General features: G+C 46.1%; 1 protein-coding gene and 1 long non-coding RNA gene across 3 annotated transcripts in view; one reads left to right on the top strand and one right to left on the bottom strand.

Annotated features, from left to right (window-relative positions):
- Positions 1–25,159, bottom strand: part of LOC106861813 (uncharacterized) — a 132,213-nt gene that overhangs the window by 24,474 nt on the left and 82,580 nt on the right. Inside the window, exons 9-12 of one of the 2 annotated variants that reach the window (XM_088177757.1) lie at positions 15,271–15,333; positions 5,622–5,653; positions 3,718–3,776; positions 194–281 (exon numbers count right to left, since the gene is read on the bottom strand). In XM_088177757.1, the coding sequence (XP_088033883.1) occupies positions 194–281; positions 3,718–3,776; positions 5,622–5,653; positions 15,271–15,333 (242 nt within the window). The remainder of the gene's footprint in view (positions 1–193; positions 282–3,717; positions 3,777–5,621; positions 5,654–15,270; positions 15,334–25,159) is intronic. The other variant, XM_088177758.1, reaches the window with a different exon arrangement.
- LOC148221357 (uncharacterized) lies at positions 18,779–19,706 on the top strand. The gene is made up of 2 exons (XR_015808150.1): positions 18,779–19,016; positions 19,153–19,706. It is a non-coding gene; the product is annotated as an uncharacterized LOC148221357 (long non-coding RNA).

Here is a 25,159-nt window from a genome sequence, read left to right as displayed (position 1 = left end):
CCACCCCCTGGTTTTAACCCCAATGTAGTTAGGCCTATAAGTAAATAAATAAATAAATAAATAAATATATATACATATACACACATGCACTCTATCCTAGCTTTAAAGAACAACTCTCTCAGGATTTCTGTGCTTGAAAGAATTGGAAGGAATGAGAAGGAAAAGGGAGATACTGACTGAGAATCCAAATTACCTCAGCAGCAGCAGCAGCATTATTCTGCAGGGTTTCCTATGGAACGTGTGCTGCCATATTGCTAGGCCCAACTCCTCGGGAAGGTATTCTGGAAGACAAAATATTTATGGATATTTTCATGGCATATTTTCAAGGAATGGATGCTGGTTTCCTCACACCCAGAGGCTACAGCTTTAGGAGCAAAAAGGAACAGCCAAGCTCCTACGAAAGAAATTACTCCTCCCCTCCCAATATCTTCATTTTTAATTTTTTTTTTTTTTGGATGATTATTTTCCATGTTTCACCTTGGATCAACCCACCCGCGCTCTCCCCTCCGTGGAAATAAAACATTCCTTGTAACACAACCACTCCAGAAGTTTTGCCAGTCCTGTTCCCACCAAAACCACTGAGGAAAAGAAAGAAACGGGGAGGCAAAGCCTTCCCTGGCAGTTAGAAACCCGCACCAAGTCCTGAAAGTGATTAGTTCTCATCTCCAGACCCTAATCCCAAAAAAGTGCAGCTGGAGAAAGCAGAATCAAAGAGGAGCATCGTTACCTGCTTTGGAGGAGCTTCACCAAGCAAAGCTTTTTTAAAGCTTGTTGACTCTTTTAACACTGATACAAGGAATAATTATTTCTCAGTGCCGACGCGATTGTTAAAAGAGGAGAAGCCCTGGCTTGTGGTGGCTCCGTGGATGCTATTCTTTTTGCACCACAGCAGGATTCTTGGCTGCCAGTCCAAGCTGCTTTCACTTGCCAAGTTTTAAGATGCCGGTTTTGCCTTTCATTTTATTGTTCCTTTCGCAACGTTAAAGAGCGACTTAAAAAAAAAAAAACAAAAAACCAAAAAACCTAAACCCACCCCCCCCCCAAAAAAAAAGAAAAAAACCCATGCACAGCTGCTATCGGGGAGGGGGGGAATTATTTGAATTTTGCACAAGAATGGAGATGAGGAAGGAGAGCGCTGTGATGTAACCACAACGACACCCACAGAAATATTCCCAATATTGGGGGGGGGGGGACGGGCCGGCTCCGATGCTGGAGACACCAGGGCAGAATGAAACCTAAAACCAGGCAGAGCCACGAGCAACCAGGGCAGGGCTGGAGGCTGATCCTTCTCCCCCCTCTCTGCACCAACACCTCGATTTTTAATCCACTTCAGGCTCTTCCTCCCCACGGAGGATTTCACGCAGGGGTGCAGCTTGGGGAGCAGCGTCCTGACAGAAGGATTCTCTCCCAGCACACCCCACCCCATTTCCGTGATAGGATTCACCCGGTCCCAAACATCCCGGCCCTTCTTGGATGCGATGCCACCGGGAAGAAGCTCCACGGAAAAAGCTCCCATCCCAACTCCCTGCTGGGTCCTCCTCCAAACACATTCCTTCAGCGTAAGCCACTGAATTCCACTTTTAATTTATTTTTTTTTTTTAATAATTTGTCAATAGATCAATTTTGAATTTTGAATTTTTTTCTTTTTTTTTTTTAAATTTTAAATTTTTAAAAAATTTTTTAAATGTATTTCAAATTTTTAAAAATTATTTCAATTTTTAAATTTTTAAAAATTTTTTTAAAAATATTTCGATTCTTAACATTTTTTTTTAATTTTTAAAAATTTATTTCCATTTTTAAATTTTTTTTTTTTTTTTAAATCACTACCATTTTTTAAACCCCCAACTTCACCACCCAGGAGCTGATTTATTTCATTTTCCTTGACGTTGCAACAAAACTCCCAAGACTGGTGCCAAGACCCGAGCGCACTTAAATGAGCAAACAGCAACAACAACAAAAAAAAAAAAAAAAAAAAGAAGTTATTTGTGACCCTTCTTGGGCCAGAATATTAAAAAACATGATGGGGGGCTATGCTCTGTGTACCATAATGGAACTCGGAGCCACCACTGGGTGCTGCAGATGTTGGAGGGACCCAAACTCCAGATGTGGGCAGGGAAAATGAAAAATCCCCGCTCAGCTCCCTGTGAGCAGCCAGAGCTGCACACACAAAACCCTGCTGGCCACAGCTCCTTTTCCCCGTGCAGAGGTGCCCGTTTATCCCCAAAAATGGGAGCTGCCAGCAGCTGTTGGCTGTGCAGAGCTCGGCAGAAGCAGGAGATGAATTTCATCCACCCCCAATTTCATCTCAGAAGGGAAAAACCCGGCCCCGACTCCGAAGTTTCTGTGCAAAACCCACCAAGTCTCCAACAAAAGCAGCGCGGATTAATAAAAGGGGGAAAGAAAAACAGAAGCTTTGTTCTAAAGTGGAAGCAGAAGATGTGAAATTTCAAAATCAGATGGCTCGGGCTGTGATTTCTTTCATTTAAATGAACTGATCTGTTGCTAAACTGCTGCTCTGGTGCCAAGAAACTTTAACTCCTTCGGCTCAAAGCCTGCTGCGTTCTGCTCTTTCCTCTCTCCTCCCAAGCAGGCAGCGATTAAATCAGAGGGGAGAAGTGAAAAAGGCAGTGGGGAAGAAAAAAAATCTGAGAGAATAAAAAGGATGGGGGGGGGGGGGGGGGATGAAAATCACACGGAGCACAAAAGAGCCCCCGGTGCTGGGGGAGAATTTGTGCGGGACAAACAACGAGGATGTGGCTCCTGCAGAGTTCCTGAAACTTGGAGAGGAGGCAGAAAGGCCTTGGAGCTCCCCAGCTGCACCTCCAGCAAGAACCACGGGGAAAAAGCCACCAGGAGCAGGGCAAGCAGCAAGGAAAAATCCCCAAATCCCTGAAATCCCTGAAATCCCTGAGCTGGTTCATGGCAAACATTCACTTACCGAGAATGCCAAAGCCATTTCCAACAGAACCCCCCCCCCCCCCCCTTCCCTACACGTGTGAAAAAGTAAAAAAAACCATAAAAAAATGAAGCTCTCAAAACCAGCCCTATAAAATAGCTGCTTTGGTAAAATTTGGGTGGAAGTTCCTACTGCTCTTCCATTTGGTTTTGGGGTTGTTTTGCCCACTTAAAAAAAAAATAAAATTTTGAATTAAAAAAAAAATTCAAATTGAAGAGAGACGTGTTGTAATTAGAGGCAATTCCAGGGGAAAAATATTTATGTATAGAACAAAAAAAAAGGAAAAATGAAAAGAAAAATATATTTCTATATCTCTGTATCTCCCACTTTGCAGTTCTGCTGCAGTTCCCCCTGAACTGCTGCTGCTTGCTCCAATCTGCTGCCTGCTTAACAACGGAATGACAGGCAACATCTGTTTGTATAGAAGCCAAGATCAAGCCTTCAAAATGTTTTTTGGCTCAGCTTCTTCTTTTTTTTTTTTTTTTTCCCCTTCTTTTTCTGCCCCCTCCCCTTGGAAGAAAAAAAAAAAAATATATAGAAGCAAAAGAAAAAGTAAAAGCACCCAGGAAGATTTTGAAACAACTCAAGTGAGGCTGCAACTCTTTTCTCCTTGGGTTATTTCAAGGTAGAGGACTTGGAGGAGAACTCTGCTTCTCTCCACCCTCCTCCCCTGCTCTCCCCACCCTTCAGCCTCTCTCTTGCCCCATGCTATTAATAAAGTATCACACAAACTGGGGAAAAAAAAAAATAATCCAACGTACCTTGATCCCTAAAAGGCCACTCCCTCCTATGGGAAGGGAGGGGGTTCTTCAGGAGGCAACTAAAAAAAAAATTGCACGGGGAGGGGAATATGGGATTCAGGGACAGGCTTGTCACAATCCTCTCACCCTGGTGGGTTTTGGTTTTTTTTTTTTTTTCCTCCTCTCCTCCATTTTACAGACTGTTAAATATATTGTTTGCAAAAATCAAAGGGGTTGTTATGAAATTTAAAAAAAAAAAAAAAAAAGGAAAAAGATGTGAGTGATTAAAATAAATAAATAAGTCAAAAAAAAAAAAAAAAGAAGAAAATTTTTAAAAAAATCAGCCCGGCTCCAAATACAATTCCAATGAGTAACAATGTCAGGCTAGTGCCAATTCTGTGGCAAATCGGGAGAAAGCACAATAATTCCACATGCTGAGATGTGAACAACTGGAAAGGAACCAACTCTCGGGAAGTCACAATGAAAACTATCCCAGCGCCCCCAGCCCCTCTGCCATCCTTTTCGGAGGGTATGGGGGGCAATCTCTCCAGGGGGAGAGGGGGGAAAAAAAAATAAATTAAAAAAAATTAAGCCACTAATTTAACAAAAGGAAAAGGCAAAACAACACCAAGACCATCAACCGAAGAGGTTTAAAAACTCGGGGAATGTTTTATTCGCTGGAGATTTGGGACAACGCTGCTGCATGCACATGTATGAAAAAAAAAAAAATAATAAAAAAAAAAAAAATAATCAGACAAGTTGCTAAGGAGACTTGTGTAAACTGGGAATCCAGGCACATTTCTGGCCTTTCCCCCCATATTCCATCTCGTATTCCGATCACGCACCACTGCGGCACGATTGCACCAATGCACTGCATTAATCTTGGCCTTAAACGGGGCTGCCTGGCAGAGCAGAGCGGCTCTGTGGATCATCTTTCAAACTTAACAAGTTAAAGGCAGCCAGGGTGGCGGTGGGTGGGGAGGGCTTGGGGGGGGGGCGGGGACCTCACTGCTGAATATAAAATATAGGAGCCCAGCTTAGTAAGGGAATTTTAAAGAGGAAGTGTTATCCGGGCAGATACAGAGCGCTGCGAGGCTCTTCTCTCTCTCCCAGTTCTCCTGACAAAATCCCCATTCCCTGGCAGATGTCTGAATCCCTGCCAGATCCAACAATGTCCGACCCACTCGCTGCCACCACACACTCGGGCTCGTTCTCCCAGCACGCTGGGGTCATGTATCCATATTAAAAATTCTTTTTTTTTCCTCCCCCTTTCAGTGCCTGTTCCCAAAGCAGACACTTGGATGTAATATTTTCACTTTCCACTTTTAGGAAGGGGCAGATCAAATCAAAGCCTGAGCTATTTGTGCGTGGTGCCTCTGCTGACCTTGTCTAGGACAGGATTAAACTTGGTGGGGTTTGCTTTTTTTTTTTTTTTTTTTTTTTTTTTGCTGTTTCTTGCTTTGGGTGCAGGACATCCATCTCTTTCTTTAAGCCCTCCTTCCCACTCTTCCCATCTCAAATCCTCTCCTGCTGATGGACAGCTCAGTGGGATCATTCAACACCTGCTTTTCCTGCTCCTTTTGTGCCCTGCACTGGGGGAGATGAGGATTTCCATCCTCACACGAGGAACCCAGGAATCCACAAAACCAACACGGGAAAAGCCAATTTCATGGGCTGGGCCTTGGAGCATTGTCCCACTTCCAGCTCCCAAGGAAAAGGGGCTGGAATGAGGTGGGCTTTAAATCCCATCAAACCCAACACCAGGCTGGGATTGTCCTGGAGGCAGCACATCCCATCACAGGAACCCAAAGTTCCCTAAGGAGCATCATCTTTGCTTTCTACCCAGGACAAAAGCACAGGAGAGGGAATTCCTGGTCGATGTCACCCCAGCCAGAAGTATTCCATGAGATCAACATTTGACTCACCTGATTGCTTGTCTTGGTTTGGGAGAAACCACCTAAAAAGAAAAACACCAAACAAACAACTTAAAACTGTTCACTTGAGATTTGGCTTTTGCCCTAACAGTTAAGGAAAAAGCAGAAATCATCACAAAAACGTGATTTTTGAGTGTTTCTCTGAGTTAAACGAAAGCACACAAAATAAACATTCCCCTTTCCTCAGCTTGCTCAGTTCCTTTGTACAGGCTGGTGTTTCTGTCCCCAACCCAAAATATGGGGCTGAGGCACCTGCCCTGAGATCCACACACCCAGAAACAGCTGGAATGAGGTTTAAGGGGTTGCTGAGGCTTATGAAGCACAAACAGCTGGAATGAGGTTTAAGGGGTTGTTGAAGGAGTTTTTCACTTCCACAGCAGAGCCAGGAGAAGGGATCGAGCTCCTCACGTCCATGAAAAACCAGTTATTTGAACTGCAAACCAGTGCAGTTGGTAGCTGAGCAGACACTGAGCTGGACTGGGGCTGCCCACAGCCCTGGGGGAGCTGCCTGCACACCTTCCCCAGGTGAGCAGGGAGAACATTCCCTGCCTTTGCCTCTAGCCAGCCACCTGCAGCTCTGCTTTGAAAGCCTCACCCTGCAGAGCAGAACCCTCCAGCTCTGCTGGGGCTGGCTCTGCCCTTCCTCCCACCCTAGAAAAGCACCGAGCCCTGAGCAGCCCCAAAAAGGAACCTTGGGCAGAGCTCCCGGCTGCACAGAGAACGTGAAAGGCACCACCGTGGAGAGAAAGCTGAGAAGTAACGAGAAAAATCACTTGGAGCTGGCAGGAATGAGGTTTGGTTGGGATATGGGGCAGGAATTCTCCCCTGGGAGGGTGGGAGGATCTGGCACAGGGTGCCCAGATTTGCTGTGGATCCCTGGGAGTGTCCAAGGCCAGGCTGGACCTCGGGGCTTGGAGCAGCCTGGGATGGTGGGAGGTGTCAGGCTGGAACTGGATGAGCTTTAACGTCCTTCCCACCCAAACCAGCCCATGATTCTCTGCTGAAAAGCAGAAGAAGCAAAAAGATGCTAAACCCCACCGCAGGTGCAGCACCAGGTGCTTCTCACACCTTCCCACTTGGGGGCCCTGAGGTTTTCAGAGGAATTTCTGGTGCTCAGGTTGACTGAGTGGGGCTGCATTTCTGTTTTGGTTGCCAATTGGAAGCCACTATTTTTACCCACAAGTCCCCCAAAGCATCTGTTTCCCCGGAGCTATTTAAGATTTCCTTTTATGAGACCTACTTAGAGGTGTATCATTATTTTTAAACATTACTCCTTGCAGCCACGCTCCCAATTTTATCATCATTACAAGTGTCATTATCCGTGCATTTGAACTGGGTAATTTAAAAAAGAGATAAAATCCTTGCAGGGGGGCTGAGAGTTGCTTCCCCTCCAGCAAATATTTTGGGATAATACTTGGAACAAGCTGGTACATCCCAATGAAAGGAAAAGAAATCTCAAGTTATCTAGGAAAATAACCAAAATTGTTTGGAAGCATTCACAGAGTAGACAAATCCCCAGAAAAAGAAAGAGAAAACCCCACTTCAGTGTTCCTATAATGAGATGTAAGTGTAGCTAAGGTCATTTAATTTAGGGTTATTTAATTTAGGGAGCCTTTTCCCTTCTGCAGTTTCCCCCTCGGATCCACCTTGCTGCTGCTGATGGTCATGGGGGTTTTTATTATCTCATCACCCAGAAAATGAGATTTTCTCCAATCTCTTCCTACAGCAGGTAAAACACACCTTTTTTTTTTTTTTTTTTTTTTTTGTTACAAGGTACCACAATTTGGGCAAAGAAGCATGAGACCCAAATTCTCCAGCTCTGGGTTCAAGCTGAGGCAGAGCAGGAGTGATGCCTGAAACTGCAAACACTCAGATGTGCCATGAAACACCACCAGGATATTCACAATTTCCATTCCAGCCCAAATCTGACCTTAGATTGCTGATATTTGGAATAAAAGCTGACTCACTATCCCAGAGCAGGTTAAATGCATCAAGTGGTGAAGAGAATCACGTGTTATCAATGGTTTGGATTAAATTTTTCCCCACCTGTCAAGGCTTTCTAGCAAGAAATTTTGACCTTTACATGCCCTGTTCTAGAAATCCCACAGAGAAAAGAAAATTTACCTTCTTCCAGCTTGAATTTAAAGCTGGGATAAAGAAACCAAAGGCAAATTTTAACACTAAAACAGGACAGCTGATCCTGGAAACTCTTCTAGACACACAAACCTACAAGCACAAATTAATTTAGCAGAAAATAGATGTTGACACACCTAAAGAAAGGGTCCAGAAACTGTCCTTCCTTCTTCCCTTCCCTCCTCATGTGTCAGGAACCAGCAGGAGAAAACTTCATCCATCAGATTGTGACAGTGGCAAAGAAATTCTTCAATTAAGTGGATTTCAATGACCAGAACTTACTAAATACAACTTTGGAGGTACAAAACTCAATTCTTCTGTGCACTGCTCATTTCAGCATTGCTCACACACACTCATTCTTTGGGAATCTAACCAAACTAAGGGGAAAAATGCACCCTGCCCTCATTTCCTGGCATTGCCACCCCTCAGTCACTGATCCAGGCTGTTCCTCACTGTCACCAGGCTGAGGAAAGGACATTAATTCACATCCATCAAACTTTCTGAGCTTTTTGTCCTTAATTTCCAACTTTAAACTGCTTCCACCTTGTAGGCACATGAGGCTGGAACACTCATTTAACCCTAAATTTAAGGATTTCAGAAAATGGCCTGGATTATCAGTTCAATTCACTACTGGGATGTCACAGGCAGAGGATGGGAGCAAAGGGAGCAGCAGAGATTTCCAGGAGCTGACAGAGGAAGTGAACAGCAGAGCCTGGAATTTATCTCACATCTCTTGGTTCCAGTCCAAATGTTTAAACCCCAGCATCATCCTTCAGGCCTGGGACACCAAGAGAGAACCTTTAACCCTCGTGCTGGAACCTCCTGTAGCATTTTCCATCATTTTTACAGCAGAGGTGGCTCCAGGCTGGGGCAGGATCCTGATCTGGCTGCTCAGGGTTGGAGGAACCCAGCCCAGTTTGGGATTTAATCTCAGATTTGGGTATTCCATGACACATGTTTCTGCCTCAGCTGGGCTAGGGCAGTTTGCTGGGAGCTGAAAATGGGGAGGGAGAACTTTCCAGATACAATTTCTCACTGGGAGGGAGAAAATCCCCTGCCATTCCATTCCAATAGGGGGAAAAAATTGAATGGAAACTTTAGGAAAACTCGATAGTAGTGAGAATAATTTAAAAATAATCTTTGAGCACAAACTGACGTGTTTTCATGGAGATTTGTGGGGAGGGAAGAGGGAAGTGTTCTACTGTCCAGAACATTGCTTTAGTGGGTATAAAAACACTGCCAGCCCTTCAACACAGAGCCAGCCAAGAAATAAAATGAAGTATATGGTGATTATCACAGCAAGAGTGATGGCTGGGGAGGGGAAGGAGGAGGAGGAAGAAGAGAGTGTCCATTTCTCAAGCTAGGTCACATCAATCCATGGCTGGGCTGCCAGGGATAGCTCCACGATTTCCCATGGTTTGGAGTAAGTCAGCAGCAATTTTGGGAATGTTGAAGAGCTGACAGCACCCAATGAATAAATGGAGGGGGCTCCTCCTAACCCAGTGAACCAAGGAGATGGATCAGCAACCTTGGGCATGATTCACTCACAAACAAAAGCCAAAGAAACCTGGACACAGCCCCAGCAGAATGGATCATTCCTTCCCAGCACCCTGCTCCAGGCTGGAGCAAAACTCATCTGTGCTCTGCTCCATCCAACACATCTGGAGGCATGGAATTAACACACAGGAGACTTTACCAACATTGCCACTGCAACCCAATCTCCAACCCAACCCACCCTGCTCTCCTCCCAGCATTATTTACACTATTGCAGGGCAGCTTCTGGGAGCAGAATCCTATTTTGAGACCCCCAGAGCACAGCCCTGGCCTCCCAAACATGAAGGTTCACTTCCTTGCAGCCTGTGAGAGCAGCACTGCAGGATTTCACCTGCCTCTTCCTACTGTGTTACCACATCACCACTGAAATCTCCTGTAGATCGTCAAATCCTCCCTTCCTTAATCCCACTGGAAGAGTTTTGCTCTAAACCACTCTCTGGATGTGGGAATTTTTCCCAAAATGTTGGTTTTTTCCCCCCATACCCTGCTGCTGTTTTCATGGAACAGCCTCACACGCTGCTGGCAAACTTCCTGGAGGTGCCCTGATGTGTCTCTTTGCAGGTCTAAGACCAACACAACTGGATTGAAAACACCAAAGCTGCCATCAGCCCTCACAGTTGAAAATCGAGATTTTTTTTTTCTCTTTCTTTGCTCTTGTGGGATTGTCCCTTAAAGGCCCTAAAGGCTCAACATTTACAAGTTGGTCCCGTTTGTCAGAGCAACATCCACTGCTGCAAACTGGGACAGGGAGAAGTGCTCCAGCCCTGCTTTGGATTAGGAAGAGACAGGAGAAATAAAAAGAGCATCTGACACCAAAATAAAACTGTTTTGGTCACTGCCATCTCTCTTATTCTAAATGAAGCAATTGTGGGCTCCGTTTGTTTTGCATTCATAATTAGCAGACGGAACAGATGGCAAAGGCGTCACTTAAAGCCACACGTCCGACAAAATAACCCAGGCTGCCAGTGCTGGTTTTCACTGGGAACAAGGAAGACTTTCCCCTCTTTTCCCATTGAAGAGAAGAGCCAGCGAATGTCTGCATGGAGCAGGGGATTCACTGCAGAAAGGAATCCATTGTGTCAGGAGCTGAGGAGGAGGAGGGAGGGAGGGAGGGAAGGGCGGCAGCAAATGGATTGCAGAGGGAACAGAAAACAGGGCTGGAAACGAGCAGAGCACTGCCAGGAACACAACGAGGGGCTCAAAGAAACCTTGAGTCCCTCCTGCCTTCAGTTCGGGGCTTCAGGCAGAGGCTGGAAGGTGTGTGTTACATCTCAAAGACAGCTGGGTTTACCCATGAAGGTGCTGTCCCACAGCCATACCTGACTCATCCTCTCCAGACCTGTAAGGACACTGGAAATCTCACAGAGAAACTGCTCAGAGCACAGCTCCCCATCCCTGGAAGTCCTCAGGGCCATGCTGGGCCAGGCTTGGAGCAACCTGGGATAGTGGAAGGTGTCAGGGTGGAACTGGATGAGCTTTAAGGTCCCTTTCCACCCAAACCTTTGTGGGATTCTCCAAAACAAGCAAAGCCCAAAGTTTAAAGCACCACCCACTGCATGAGGATAGTTCAGAGTTACAACCAGGACAGAATATTTTACCAAAACTCATAAACCACATCCTATTTCCTCCAGCACAGGGAAGGAACGGGATAAAAAACCCCAAAACAAACCACATACAACTTGCTGAAAACGGGGAGGTCCTGGTCTCTTGGGTAGTGCTGTCCTTGTGACCCAGAACACGGGTAGGTGACATCTCAGAGGAGGAACTTCCCTGAGGAATCTCTCCTGGCAGCTCCAAGTCCCTTTATTCAGTTCTCCACCTCCTACAAAGCCCCAACAATTTAATCACTGTGAGCATCCCCTGCTTCTTGGAAAGGAGAAGGAGCCACAGATACCAACAGACTTTTGTTCCTTTTATAGCCCCGTGAGGTTGCTCTGCCAGCCCTGCTGCTGGGGCTACCAGAGGATTTTGGCACGGCATTCCCTGAGCACCAGGGATAAGCTGTTCCCAGCGTGGATGAGTGAGCAGGATCAGGGCACAGCCACAGAATAAACACCAGGAGCCTCACTCGCTCCTGTGCCAGCAATCCCCAGCCTCCAAACCTCCTCCCTGATGCCATGAAAATGCTGATCATGGTGAGTCCTGTCCAGCTCTTGCTCACAGGCTGCCTCACAGGCTCCAAGTGTGGTGCTGTGTGTGCCTCCATCGCTGCTGCTGCTGCTGCACAGCGCAGCTCTGCCCCTCTGCTGATGGAAAGAGATCAATAGGGATGCTCAGGAGCAGCCTGAGCCATGGAACAGGGCCTGCAGAAAGAGCTTGGGTCTCCAGGAACAGCACAGGCTGAGGGGAAAAGGAGAGGGCCCTTGGGAAGAGCAGAGAGCAGAGAAGGAGAGGTCAATCCCCATGGAAGGAGGGAGAGGCAGCACCCAGAGATGCTACTGCCACCTCTCCCTCCTGGTCAAAGCTAAAACCCCTCTGAAAAGCCAAAACCTCTCTGGGGAGGAGCACACTGACTAAACCCCATCTGGTTCCAAACTTTTTGGACACTTTGCTCCTCGTTCCTCTCTGTTTTCACTTCACTCCTTGCTTTATTTTCACTTCTCTCTGCAGCTCCCTGACCTTACATGAGCTGAGGGCACTGTGCTCTCCCCCAGCATCCCTGTGCCTTCCCCCCAGCCTCAGCCTCAAATGACATTTGCTTTTTGTTCCCTCCACTGGCTCTAATCTCCCTGCTTTTCCCAGCTGCTCCAGAATCCAGGAGAAGCAACCCCCCATGCCAAGGCATCAGGACATGGAGCCCAGGGCTGGAGCTTAATGCCCTCCAAATTTAGAGCTGGACATTGCTCCACTGGCACAACATTTCAACATCCAGCAACTGCTCTAAATTAGGAAACTGCTCCACAAATGCTCTTTTGCCTGGGCTGGGAATTCCCTGTGGATGTGTAAGAGAGAGAATTGCTCTCAGGGCACCTTTCCTGCAGCTCACAAGGTCCATCAAAACCTCACAGGGGCTGCAACTCCTGCAGCTGAAATCCACACCGTGAGAAATCTGCTCCAGGGATCTCAGGTTTGCTCCACAAAATGCTTCAGGACTCCTTCCACAGAAATTTGGGGATCTGAGGAGGGCAATTCCCAAAGTGTCAGACTCAATTCAGCCCCCAGCCCTGTGCATAAAATGCAGTGACCATGGCAAATCACACAGAAAGTCCTAGGAAAAGATCGATTTCTGCAGCAGAGCAGTGGGAAAAGGCCAAGGAAATAGAGAAGGATGTGCTGCCCATGCAGGCTCTCAGTGCCTTAAACACCCAGCTGGCAGCTGCTGCCTCGTGTCCTATCTCACCACAGCTCCTGCTAAAGTTGTGGGGAAAGAAAGATGGAATGTTCACATTTTCAGTGGGAAAAAATGGATTCAGTGCACTGAAAATTGCTCACTGATGTGCTGCCTTTGGCACTCACGTGGCAAAGGGGAAACCTGGGCTCTGCTCCCTGCTCCTGCATTAAAGAATCAGCAATTAAAATGCACAATCAGCCCTCAAAGCTATAATCTCATTAAAAATAAGGACTGAAATTAAACAATTCACCAGCCCAAGCCTTCCTGGGGCCACTGGAGGAAGCAGGGAGGGGAATACCTGCAGTAAGAGCCTGCCTCTGTCAATAGTTGGTTATTCATGCAAAGCAGAGCAGCATTAATGCAGGCTGGCACTGAGCACACATTCCTGCAGGCTGGATGGGGTTCAGATTTCCTGCAGGAAGGGAGGGAAGCAGAGCAGGCTGCCCCACATCTGAGGTGACCACACGGAATGCTGAGACACACGAAGGGAGAGGAGCTGCTCCTGCTCCTCCCACTCCTCCCTCGTCCTGCCAAACCCGGCCTGAGAGCTCTGAATTTCCATCAAATCCCAGAATGGTTGGGCTTGGGAGGGGAGCTTAAAGCTCCTCTAATTCCATGCCATGACACCTTCCACTATCCCAGAGTGCATCCAGCCTGGCCTTGGACACTTCCAGGGACCCAGGGGCAGCCACAGCTTCTCTGGGAATTCTATTCCATCCATTCACCACCCTCACAGGAAGAATTTTTTCTTAATGTCCAATCTAAACCCCCCATCAGTTTGAAGCCATTCTCCCTTGCCCTATCACTGTCCTATTTTGCTTTAGGAAGGCTCAAAACAAAGATTTTAAGCTAAGCCTGAAGGGGAAATAAAATGGTTTGAGGAGAAAAGATTTTTGTCTCTTAACTTCCCAGTTCTCCCACTGATCCCCCTTCCTCCCTCCTCCTTAAAACACCCCCAGGAACAGATTAACCCCACTGAAGTCAAGGAGAGTTTTAAGCCTTCTGAAAATTGGTGCACTTCTAATTTAGGCTCTGAGTTCAGCAGATTAACAGGTGCCAACACATCCATGCCCAGGGCTTAACAGAGGCCAAAAAAAAAAAAAAAAAAAAGGCATTTGGACGTGGATTTCAGCAGGACAAAGCTGGGGTGGCAATTCCAGGAGCACACACAGCTCCCAGGCCATGGTATCGTGGTATCTCCACCCACAGGTGTCATTCACTGTGCTCACATTGAATATTCCACTTGGGGACATCAGCCCTGTGTCACCTCTTTTAGGACACCCAGGAGGGACAGAGCTGGATCTCAATGCTCCCACAGAACATAAAATAACAAAAAATCTTTGCCTTGAGCCTTCCCAAAGCAAAAGAGCACAGTGATGGTTCAAGGGGCAATGGCTTCAAACTGACTGTGGGTTTAGATTGGAAATTCTTCCCTCCCAGTTTCAAACCCCCAAAGGTGAAGCCTGGGTGGTTCACCTGTGAGCTGTTGGAATTCTCCAGCTTTTCCTGCTGGGAATCCTGCCTGGGATGTGCAGCACCTCTCCCGTGCACAGCATTAATTCCTGCCCACAGGCAGGGCCATAAAATGTGCACTTACCTCATTCCTCATCATGATTTCAGGAGAATGAGGTAACCAAACTCACCCACCAATAAATTCATCATCATTATCCAACCCGAGTTTCCCCCTTTTTTAACATTATTAAATTAAACTCATTCACATCCCTGCTCCTGTGTTAATGCATTTATGGCACTTTGAATAATGATTCCCTCGGTGTGAACTCCAACTTGAATTCCAAATATCCCACTGGAAAGACTCTGACTTGGGAGGAGATGTCTGCAGCCTCTTCCCAGCTCCCAAAAAAAAAAAAAAAGGATGTGCACCAGTACCAAGCTCCTGGAAGCTTCCACACTGGAAGTGCCCCAGGTGTGTTTTCCCCACAACTTTTCCAAGCTCAGGCAAGTAGGCTGAGCATAGGAATGGCTGAGCCATTCCCATAGCCTCTGGAAAATCAAGATTTTTTTTATTGATTTTTGCATCTCTGAGGATGCTGGAAAGCCTCAGAATTCCGTGTTTCCAGTGATTTTGACAATGAGACTCTGATATTGCTCGGGGCTTGTAAAATATAGATTTAAAAGTGCCCTGATCTCAACATTAAGACATATTTTCTGATAACAAGTTGAAGGTTCCTTTGGCTTCCTTTCATCCTGTTCCTATAAATTCCTGCTCAAATTTCTCGAATCCCTTCAAATGTACCCATGCAGCAATAAATAAAATAATAATTAATAGGTGACTCAGATAAAGGCTTTCCATCTCAGGACAGAGGAAAGTATTAGCTAATTAATCATCAAGTTGGCATTAACTTATCTTTTGGCACCTCCAAGAAAATGTAAATCTGAAACGAGTTGGGGGTGGTGGTGTGTGGAAACAAAGGAATAAGAAGCCAACAATAGTTTTGGAAATGGATGACAAAATCCAAATGTTCTGCCTGACTGCTGCTAAATTAAGCTCCGTGTTATCAGTGCAAAGATTAGGAAAAGAGAGATTTTCCTCTGAACCTTAAGTCACACTTTGGAGCTGCACAGGACACGACAGCAGGAGTGGAGACAAGAGGATTCACTCACCCTGAAAATGAGTGGGAATAAAAAAAGGATCTGCTCAGTTCTTGGTTTCCCCCAAGCACGGTTCTGTGGAGCAAAAGAAGAAAGAAGAGCATTAATTTATTGTGCAGGAGATGAAGAAGTGATGGCCACCCTCCCTCCCATCCCAGGCTCCATCCAACCCACCTTTGCCTTCAGCTCTTTTTGCCTTTTTTGCCCTTTTTGCCCAAATTTCCCTTTTCCCCCCACTTTTAAGTGGAAAGGGCTCCAGTAAGATCCTGCCTTGAGCCAAACGCTGTTCTGGGAATTATTTTAGTGCTGAAACGATGAGGAAAATTTGTTTTCCCACCTTCCATCAGAGGCTCCCAGCTGCTGACCGAAGATGGAAGATCATCAGATGGAATTGTGTTTTCTCCAATTGATTTTTTTGGCTTCCTTTGAGCAAAACTTCCCCTTTCAGGGAGAGGTCAGCTCCACAAACACAGCACAGCCCTCGATGTATGCACCAATTAATGCTTTGTCAAATTCTGCTCGAATTAAAACCATCCCAGCTGGTTTTACCCCGAATCCAGACAAGAAAGCAGAGAGAGGGAAATGATTCCACACGTCCCTTCCTAAAACTCCAATTAATGAACATTCAGCTCAGCTCCATGACAAACGTTTTGCAAGCACCTGTGGGTGTTTCTGGGATCAAAGGAGCTGCATTCCTTCCTGCCCGGGCACAGATCCCTTCCCTGCCTGCTGGAGGAGGCAGTGGGATGGATGGATGTTGCTCCTCCAAAAAGCAATTTTATTCCCAAAGAACTGCAAATAAGGGAAAGTAGAAAGGCTCTCTCCTTCTAACAATTTTTGCCTTTAATTCAACATATCCTAACCAGCCTCCAATAACCTCCCAGGAATCATCCAAGTCTAAAAAGCAGATGGGATGAAAGCACCTGGCACAGGAAATCACGACATTCCACAAATCCAGCTTCAATACCCCCCCAAAATCAATATATTCCTCATCAATGAGTCTGCTCAGGCACAGCACAGAGCCCACAGTGCCCTTGCAATCCATCCAAATCTAAACTTGTTCCTTCCCAAGACTCTCTTCCCTTCTGTTTGCTTTTGGCCCCCAAAACGATTGAAATCCAACAATTCAGCATGTTCTGACCAAATGCATAAAAAGTCACCAGGACCTGCCTTTAGCTGCATCAAAGTCCAGCAGAAGCTGCATTTTCTCCCCCAACTCGTGCAGTCACAGAGTTACAAACATGGCAAAGGGAGCTGAAAGGTTTTTGGATCCCTACAGAAAAAGAAGACACAACTTTGGGTGTTGCAGGATTTTTTTTTCCCCCACTAAATCCCGCATCTATTAATTTCAAGAATGAAGTCAAGATTATTTTTTAATTTTTTTTCCCTTTCTTTTTTCCCCTTTTTTTTTTTTTTTTTTTTTTTTTTTTTTTGTGAACGTGGCTGGTTATTTGACGAGTGAAGCATTAGATTTGCGAGTTGTTCTTGCAAGCCAAAACACGCTCCCTTTTCATTCATAACACTGAGCTGCTCGGCGTTAAACAGCCGATTATCATGAATGAAGTGGGTGTAACTTCCTTGAAATCCTCCAAAGACCTGTCAAAGCACAGCTACCGCAGCTCGCTTTTCTCCTTGAAGCACACACATCATTGCTTTAATTGTTCCCCGATCCCCCAAATGTGCTCCAAAGCGCCAGGGGTTTTTGGGGTTTTTTTGTTGGTGGTTTTTTTTTTTTGTTTTTTTTTTGGTGGTGGGGGGGGGGTGAAGAGAAAAATGGGAAGGGTGGGGAATGATGCCTCGGGATAAGAGAGGGAAAGTGGGGCTGTGTCTCCACCGTCGAATTTTGATTTTCTTGTGGGGATCTAAATTAAGCTTCATCCGTTTCAAAGTGTGGCAGACAAAACCTTACAAATCAAAGCCCTGGCCTGTTTTGCATGGATAATCGAGAGCCTCTGGCTCTTCTTCTAAGAGGAAACGTTTAACCCTAAAGAGAAGAGGACTCATGGTTAAAGTGCTGGCCAAGGACTTCCAAAATTTAAATTTGACTCCGAGTCTGCCATTCTCCACCCCCTTCCCAAGCTTTTTTTCGCCCCAGTGTCGCTGATATTTGCAAACTGGGATGGTCTTTGAGCCAAGAGGCTGAAAAAGTGCACTGATAAACCCACATTCAATCAAGGAACTGGTTTAATTATAGATCTTTCCAAGGATGACCATTATCCCAAAGAAAGGCCTGCAGCATCTCAGCCATTGCTCTCATCCCATTTCAGGGCAGCAATCTTGGCCAGCAATAAATCGTGATCTCACCACTGACCCACCAAGTATTTCACCCTCTTGCCTAAACACTTTTACAGCCTGGAAAGCTACAGAAAACCCACTAAAAAAAAAAAAAAAACCCAAACCCACAAGGACTAACACACTTAACAAGGTTTAGTGTTGGGAAACACTGGGGAAAGTGACACCAGGGAAAACGATTGAAATTTTCATATTTCAGCTCAGATTCTCAGCTAGATCTCATTACCTCGCCCACAACCAAAACATCAACAACAAATCTTGATGGTGCTTTCACGACAACAGCTTTTGTACATCCCTTAACAGCTCTAACACTAACAAAGGCTGGTGCTTGAGGGGGAAAAAACATAAATATTTGTCCAGCATTTTGGAAAACTCCAAACTTGTGATGCATTGCAGCCAACTCTGGAGACAGCAGCGATTCCAGAGCGATTCCACATTCTGAATTTTACCACAAAGCAGTGCTGCCCACCTGGGAGCATCCACATTTGACTGGACACTGAAAAAAACGCTGGATCCTCCACCAACTCCATCTTACAAAACCCCACAGCTCTCCCTTATCAAAAAATGGAAATCACAAGTCCCAAGGGATTTCCCTGCTCCCGTGGAAGCCAGAGGGAATTTGGACATTGGTTTTAAACAGGGAGAGCTGGATAACACAGCAGCAGATCTGACAGGCTGCATTTTCATTCTCCTGACTATAATGGGCACCATTTTATATATAATTATATATACACATATAAAAATAATGGATCCACTGAGGATCCACTCGTGTTTATCTTGAGCTGGCGTTCAGTGCTGCTTTCAGCTGCAACTCTGGCTGCATTGCTGTGAAATGCATCACTGCTCTGACTCACCCTGCAGAGGACACGTTTGTAAACTGACCCACCATTGACAAAATCCTCGCGTTCTTCACTTGGATGAGGCCAGATGAGGCATAGGTTCCTCGTCTGATTCATTTCCTGGGGAAATTTTTACTCCCTGCATCTTTTTTCAGTCCTTATTCAGCCAGCGAGTAGTGAAGTGATTAATACAAAATCCATGCTTGACACAGAGTGGAAGGATTCATTCAAATTCTTTTAAAATCAGCTCTTAATTAATTGCTTAGAAAAACAACCCATTGCCAAAAATGTGGGGGGTTGGTTTTCCTTTTTTTTTTTTTTTTTTTTTTTTTTTTTTCCGGTTGAGAAAGCTTTTTCAGTTGAGAAACTAATTACAGGCAACGGCACACAGCAAAATGCATGAAGGACAAAACCTGGCACCTTTTTGATATTCAGCCCCTCGGAAGGAAGAAATAAGAACCTGGACAGAGCTCCAGGGCAGCTCCAGCTCTGCTGCTTCTTCACTTCCATCCAGCCCTGATCCTTGCAGAAATCCTGTGAGGATCAGGCACGAGCACAGTGAGCAGGAAATTCAAACCCTCAGAAATAAAAGCTAAGGCAAAGAGAGAGAGTCCTGTGGGAACAGCTGTAAGTTTCTTGACAATTTTTATCTCCCTGATAATTCACACCAAGGCAGTACTAACCAAGTCCAGATCGGGATGGGGTTGGGAGCAATCCCTGGGGCTTGGCACTGGGGCTCAGCCTTGCTTCTCCATCCTGCCAGGGTGGACAAGCTCAGCCTACAAGATTGAGGAGCAAAAGGAGCGTGTCCTTCCCCTTCATCATCATCATCATCATCATCTCTGCTCCCTGCCCCTCTCCCTGTCTCCACATTCTTCTCCTCTCGCCTTTTCCACGGCGAGCACTGGATGCTGGGATTTTTGACATCAGAGGAAAGTCATCCCTTCTCCACTCCCCCAGCTCCTGCATTTCCTCCTCAGCGCTGCTGCTTTGCAGAAAAAAATGAATTTACCATCCCCACCGAGAGCCCGGGACCAGCCCATCCCACCACGGCAGCATCTCCTGAGCATCCTAAACCCTAAATCCAACACAAAACCGATGCCCTCTCCTTCCTGGCAGCCTCTAAAGCTCGCTCTGCCTGCCCCAGAGCTGGCACCAACTACAACAAAAATCATTATTCAGGCAAGGTGAAGTGAGCTGTGTTTACTGAGCCGGCCTGCAGGGAATAACGGGGCTGCAGAGAAGGGAAAAACGGGGCTGGGAAAGCTCGGCGCTGGTGCCACAATGAGCTGAACGTTCGGGCACTTCACGGCTTCTCCAGCCCTTGGATTTATTATCTGCAGCCAGGCAGCCACTGAGCCCAGCCCACTGCAGCCAGCCAAGGCCAGGGCACAGACTCGTTCAAGCTCAGAGTATTTTCTGATCCCAATAAATACCCCGTGAATTGTCATAAGCTGCCAGGCACCTGCCATAAGTTGTTTATTAAAGAATAGCATTAATCAAAATTTTTTTTGTTGGTTTTTTTTGTTGTTGTTGTTGTTGGTTGGTTGTTGCTTTTTTTGTTTGTTTCAATTTTGGGGTTTTTTTTTTTTGCTTTTGGGGGTTTTTGGTTTGGTTTGGATTTTGGTGTTTTTTTGGGGGGTTTTGGGATTTTTTGGGTTTTTTTGTTTGTTTGATTTGTTTTCTTTTTTGGGGTATTTTTTTGGCTTTTTTGGGTTTTTTTGGTGGTTTTTGTTTTTTGGGGGAGTTTTGGGGTTTTTTTCAGGTTTTTTGGGTCTTTTTTGTTTTTTGGGTCTTTTTTGTTTTTTGGGTCTTTTTTGTTTTGGGTTTTTTTTTCTATTTTTTGGTGGTTTTTGTTTGTTTTGGTTTTGGGGTTTGGGGTTTTTTTTTTTCCTATTTCTTATTTTTTATTTTTTTGTGTGTGTGTTTTTTTTTGGGGGGGGGGGGTTGTCTTTTTTTGTTTATTTGTTTGTTTTCAGCACGCATTTCCCCCTCCAGTAAGTCCCGCTCTGTTCGGGCTCTGAGTCACGGAGCTGCTCCGGCTTCCTCCGTGCTCCGGGGGGGCGGAGGTCGGAATTTCCTGCTGGCCCTTGGCCCTGTAAATCACCACGTCCTGTTGGAGCAGCGCTGCGGGGAGGTCAGCGAGTGGGAGAGCTGGGGATGCTGCCCAGTCCACCTGCTGGGGACAAGGAGGGCTGGGAATGCTGTCCCAAAATCACAGCAGCTCCTCACAGAAATCAAGAATTCGTAATTCAGAATCGTGGATGACACGGATTTAACCTCAGCTGATTTCTCTGCATTCCTTCAAGACACCCCATAAATGAGAAGAGAAGCCCTAAATCCAGCATGGCATCAATATATCAATATTCATCAATATATCAATATTCATCAATAATACCTGTGGATTTGAAGGTGAAAACAATTGCCCAACCAGCAACCCATAGACCCAAATCTCCTCTTACATGGATAACACTGAGATAACCCCAGGGGATTTCTCTGCCTTCCTTCAAGGCAGCCCTGTAAATGAGAAGCCCTAAAAGCCAGCATGGCATCAATATCTCAATATTCATCAATAACTCCCATGGATTTGAAGGTGAAAACCAAAATGTTGGGTGGAGATCTTGGGATAAATCCAACCCAGTGAAAGTTTTCCCAATTGAACTTAATTTCAGTTCTGGCTGGGAAGATTTCACTGTCACAGAGAACTCACACATAATTCAACAATTCACAATTCAGTGTCCCCTGACACTTTCAGATTCCTGACAACCACACATTGCCCATCCAGCAACCCACAGACCCAAATCTCCTCTTACATGGACAGCACTGAGATAACCCCAGCACGTTTCCTTCAAGACAGCCCCATAAGTGAGAAGAGAAGCCCTAAAAGCCAGCATGGCATCAATGACACCTATGGATTTGAAGGTGAAAACCAAAATGTTGGTTGGAGGTTCTAAGATAAATCCAACCTGGTGAAAGTCTTCCCAATTTAACTTAATTTCAGTTCTGGCTGGGAAGATTTCACTCATGGATGAGCTGTGCCACCACAGCCCTGAGAAAAGCCTGTGGGTGACTGTGAGACAATGGACACCATGAACAGGGAAAGAAGCTTTTCAGCCATGTGAAAAATCACCTTCCAGAGCAGACCCAACTGGCCAAAATCAGTGTTTGAGGTAGGAAACTGAAAGGTGGAAAGGAAAAGAAGGATGCTGATGGTACTCAGCAGAATTCCTGGTCATACCTCAGGGATGGTGACACAGAACCAAGTTTGTCTTATACCAAAAGCATGTCCAGGAGGGAAAATGAGCTCAGCACACCTTGGCAGTTGTTCCTCCAGACTCCACACAAAGCTGACAGATTTATCCCAGGCCCACCTGGTACCTGACTATGTTGTACAGCTTTAATTCCTCAACTCAGAGAAACTGTTAAACACCACACAGAGACAGAGAATCTTACACAGCAACATAACAGCCCCTACCACAATGGGGTTATAATCCCTTGCCAACAAGTGGGTGGAACTTCTAAACATTTATTTTCACTCCTGCACCTTTACACTGCTTTCATTTCATCCCTTCTAGCTGAATTTGCTTTAATTATTGCAAGGAAGATTGTCCCAATGTCCAGCCAATGGAGACACAGAGATCCCCACTCCAGCCCAGGACTGCTAAAAGCATTTATGACACTGAAACTGCCTGGGGAGTTTGTTTTTGACACATCCTAAAAATCGTACGGTTTTTGAGAGGGATCAGTTGGTTCCCATCAGGCTTTCACATCTTATCTGGGAGATGATGGCTCTTGGAACATCTTTTGGAGCATATCGTTATCTAAGGGCATCAAAATCATTATCTAAGGGCATCAAAGACTTGTGCAAAAAAATTCCATGGGAAATACAGACAAGTAGAACCACAAGGAAATGAAACCTAAGTAGGTTTTGACCAAAACCAAGACACTCATTTTTATCAGCCAAAGGCAATCCCCCTCTGCAAGGCTCCTGAAGGACACTGGGTGGATTTCCATCACTCAGCATTTCAAAAAAATCAAGGCTGGGTATTTTTCATGCAGACAGGGAAGTCTTGTGGCCAGCAGTGCCCAGAAGGTCAGAGCAGCCTGTGCTGAGGATCCTGGCTGGCTCCAGCACCTCCCCAGTGCTCACCTACAGCAGCACTTGTTGTTCACAGCCAGCCTGTTTCCCCACGGATGACCAGAGCTGACCCTGCTTAGATTACAAAAGTTAAAGGGTCCAGAAGTGAGGAAAACAGGAAATCCAAACAGTGAAAATCTCAGCAATAACGTTTCCTAACAAAGACCTTCAGATCTCACTCCGGGCCAGCAGCTGTCTTGGTGACGTCCACAAAGGGCCACGTTCACCGTGGTCTTTCTGCCATTTATTTTTACCCTGTTTATTTGTCTATACTGTGACATTTTCCTCCTTTTTTAAAGGTTTGGTCATAAATGAGGGCGCTAATCCAGACCTAAGAAAACAGACGTAAATGCACGTACCCCATGTGCTTCCATGACATGGAATTTTCCCTACAGAAAAATCAAACCTGTGCACCACATAAATCCCCTTTTGGGGCCACAAAATTGGGATTGAATCCTGCAGGGATCTGAAATGAGATGATCCACAGCTTAATTTACTGTGCCACAACCTCTAGGGCTGCAAAGCAACTCCAAACATGATCCTAGTAAGGAATTACGAGCTTCATTTTGAAGAAAAATATCATGTTTGTTTGTTTTGGTGCTTCTGCATTTTAGACCTCACCCAAATCTCCTGACCAAATATTCTGTACAAGTTTGGCTGTGATCCTGCTGTGGGCCAAATCTGTGGGTGGCATAAATTGGCATCACTCCTGTGCCACTGGGTGATCAGCAAAGACCTTGTCCTGGCTCTTCCCAGAGCCTTTTATGGGAATTTAAGGAGCTTGGAGAGGCATTTTTAAGGTCTGGTTGTTTTGCGTTCAAATTTTAGATTTGCTCGCGGGTGGTTTTGGGGGTGAAATGAGCTTTTTCCTCCCCGGCAGGGCAGGTTTTTGCCATTACACTGCCATCTAGTGCTGCGAGGAAAAAGAGCCCAGACCTGGAGGGGCCACCACCAACAAGAGCCAAGCTCGGAAAGGGGGGCTCAGCACTAAATGAAATCCAATTAAATTAAGAGAATTGCCAAGTGCACAGCCAGTGGTGGGCCTCAACCATGGTAAAATAACAAAACACTTCCCACAGAAGGAATTGCATAAATTCATCCATTACCCGGCTGTTCTCCATGGTGGGGGACATTCAGGATGTGCAAGTTTGAAACTAAAGGTCTCCAAATCCAGCTGCTCACCTGGTACCAGGTGTTATTGCTGCCACCAAGCAAGAGAATTTTTTTCAGGAGAAGAACCCTCCTGCAAGCCCCTGAATGCCTCCAGCCATGTCTTTTCCAGCTTTCCTGGATCTCTTCTTCAGCCCAACTCCCTCCTGCCTTCAGCTCAGTTGTATCACAACATCTGGGCCAAATTTATTCTCTTTGTAATTGATTTCAGTGGTTTCCACCATGGGCTTTTTGGAGTCCCTCTCCTCGGCCATCACTGTGATCAGCATCCAAAAAGGATTTTCTAAGCCAGCACGTCACAGAAACCCTCCCCACGGCTCAAGGACTGGGCAGCAAAGTTCAAACTCAACATGTGAGCGCTCACAAAGTGACCTTTACGAGTTAAAAAACCCCAGCCCTGAGGTTTTACTCATGCAGAGGATATTTGTCCTCAGTGGAATGCGTGTCAGAGGGCGTGAAAGTGAGAGTGTCTTGAGGTTAGTGATTGTTCAGCCTCATAGTGGATGAATCATATGATAACAGCACAGCAACATCCTGCAGGATTGTCGGGAGCCTCTATTTCTGGCACCGTGTCCCTGCTCTGCCTCGTGAGCAAATGTTATTTGTGCTCTGCTACAGAAAAACCCAAACCAAGCACGCTGGACTCTCCTCCTGCAGGCACCAGCCAAAATCCCCAAAATGCCTCCTTGAGCCTCCAGACACCCGTTTGGGTGATGGGTGGTGCTAGCAGGGCTGGGATGGGTGGCTGCTGGGGACCTGAGCAGCTCTCCACGTGTGAGGAACAATATTTGTGTTTCCTTGGCCACAGCCGAGCTCAGTGGGGATATGAGGGATCAGGGACAAGGCTTGGGAGGCACTGGGTGCTGAGGGAACGAGCTCAGCAGTGCAGGTCACGTTTATCTTTGTCTGTTTTCCTTCTAGATGACCACCAGAAAAAAAAAATTTTGCCTTTTCTCCCTCCTTTTTGTCTCTGCACACCTGCAATCCACGGCCCTGCTGCACCAGGAGCACACTCAATTTCCTCTGCCAACCTAAACACAAAATGAGGATTTTGAAGGTCTTTTCCAGCCCAAACCTCCCCACGATTCCACCTGTGGGAAGCCAAACACGGTTTGGCACAGCAAAGCAGATTTTGGGATTGCAGGAAAAACCCCAAGGATCTGCATCTCCCCAGCTGGGATCCCATTTTGGGATTTTCAAGCAGATATTTTTAACCCCTAAACAGCACAGGTGGGGCTCCAGGGGTACAGACTGGGCTGCTTTGGGGGGCACATCCAGCTGCTCCATGCATCCCTTCCTTGGGAAAGCTTTGCTGTAGGAACTCCTGGAATAGCCACACTTAGGGCAGAGGCCCTTCCCGAGGTGATGGCAGGATTTTGGCCTCTGGTTTGAAACTCTGGTTCCAAAACATCAACAAATGGAGCTCGTATTTCAACCATAATCCCACAAGATTCCAGGGAAC

Source organism: Sturnus vulgaris, chromosome 23 (genome assembly GCF_052056855.1).
Source record: "Sturnus vulgaris isolate bStuVul1 chromosome 23, bStuVul1.hap1, whole genome shotgun sequence".
Lineage (NCBI taxonomy): Eukaryota > Metazoa > Chordata > Aves > Passeriformes > Sturnidae > Sturnus > Sturnus vulgaris.
The sequence above is the reverse complement of the archived record's forward strand: the minus strand, read 5'-3'. Positions and strand labels throughout refer to the sequence as shown.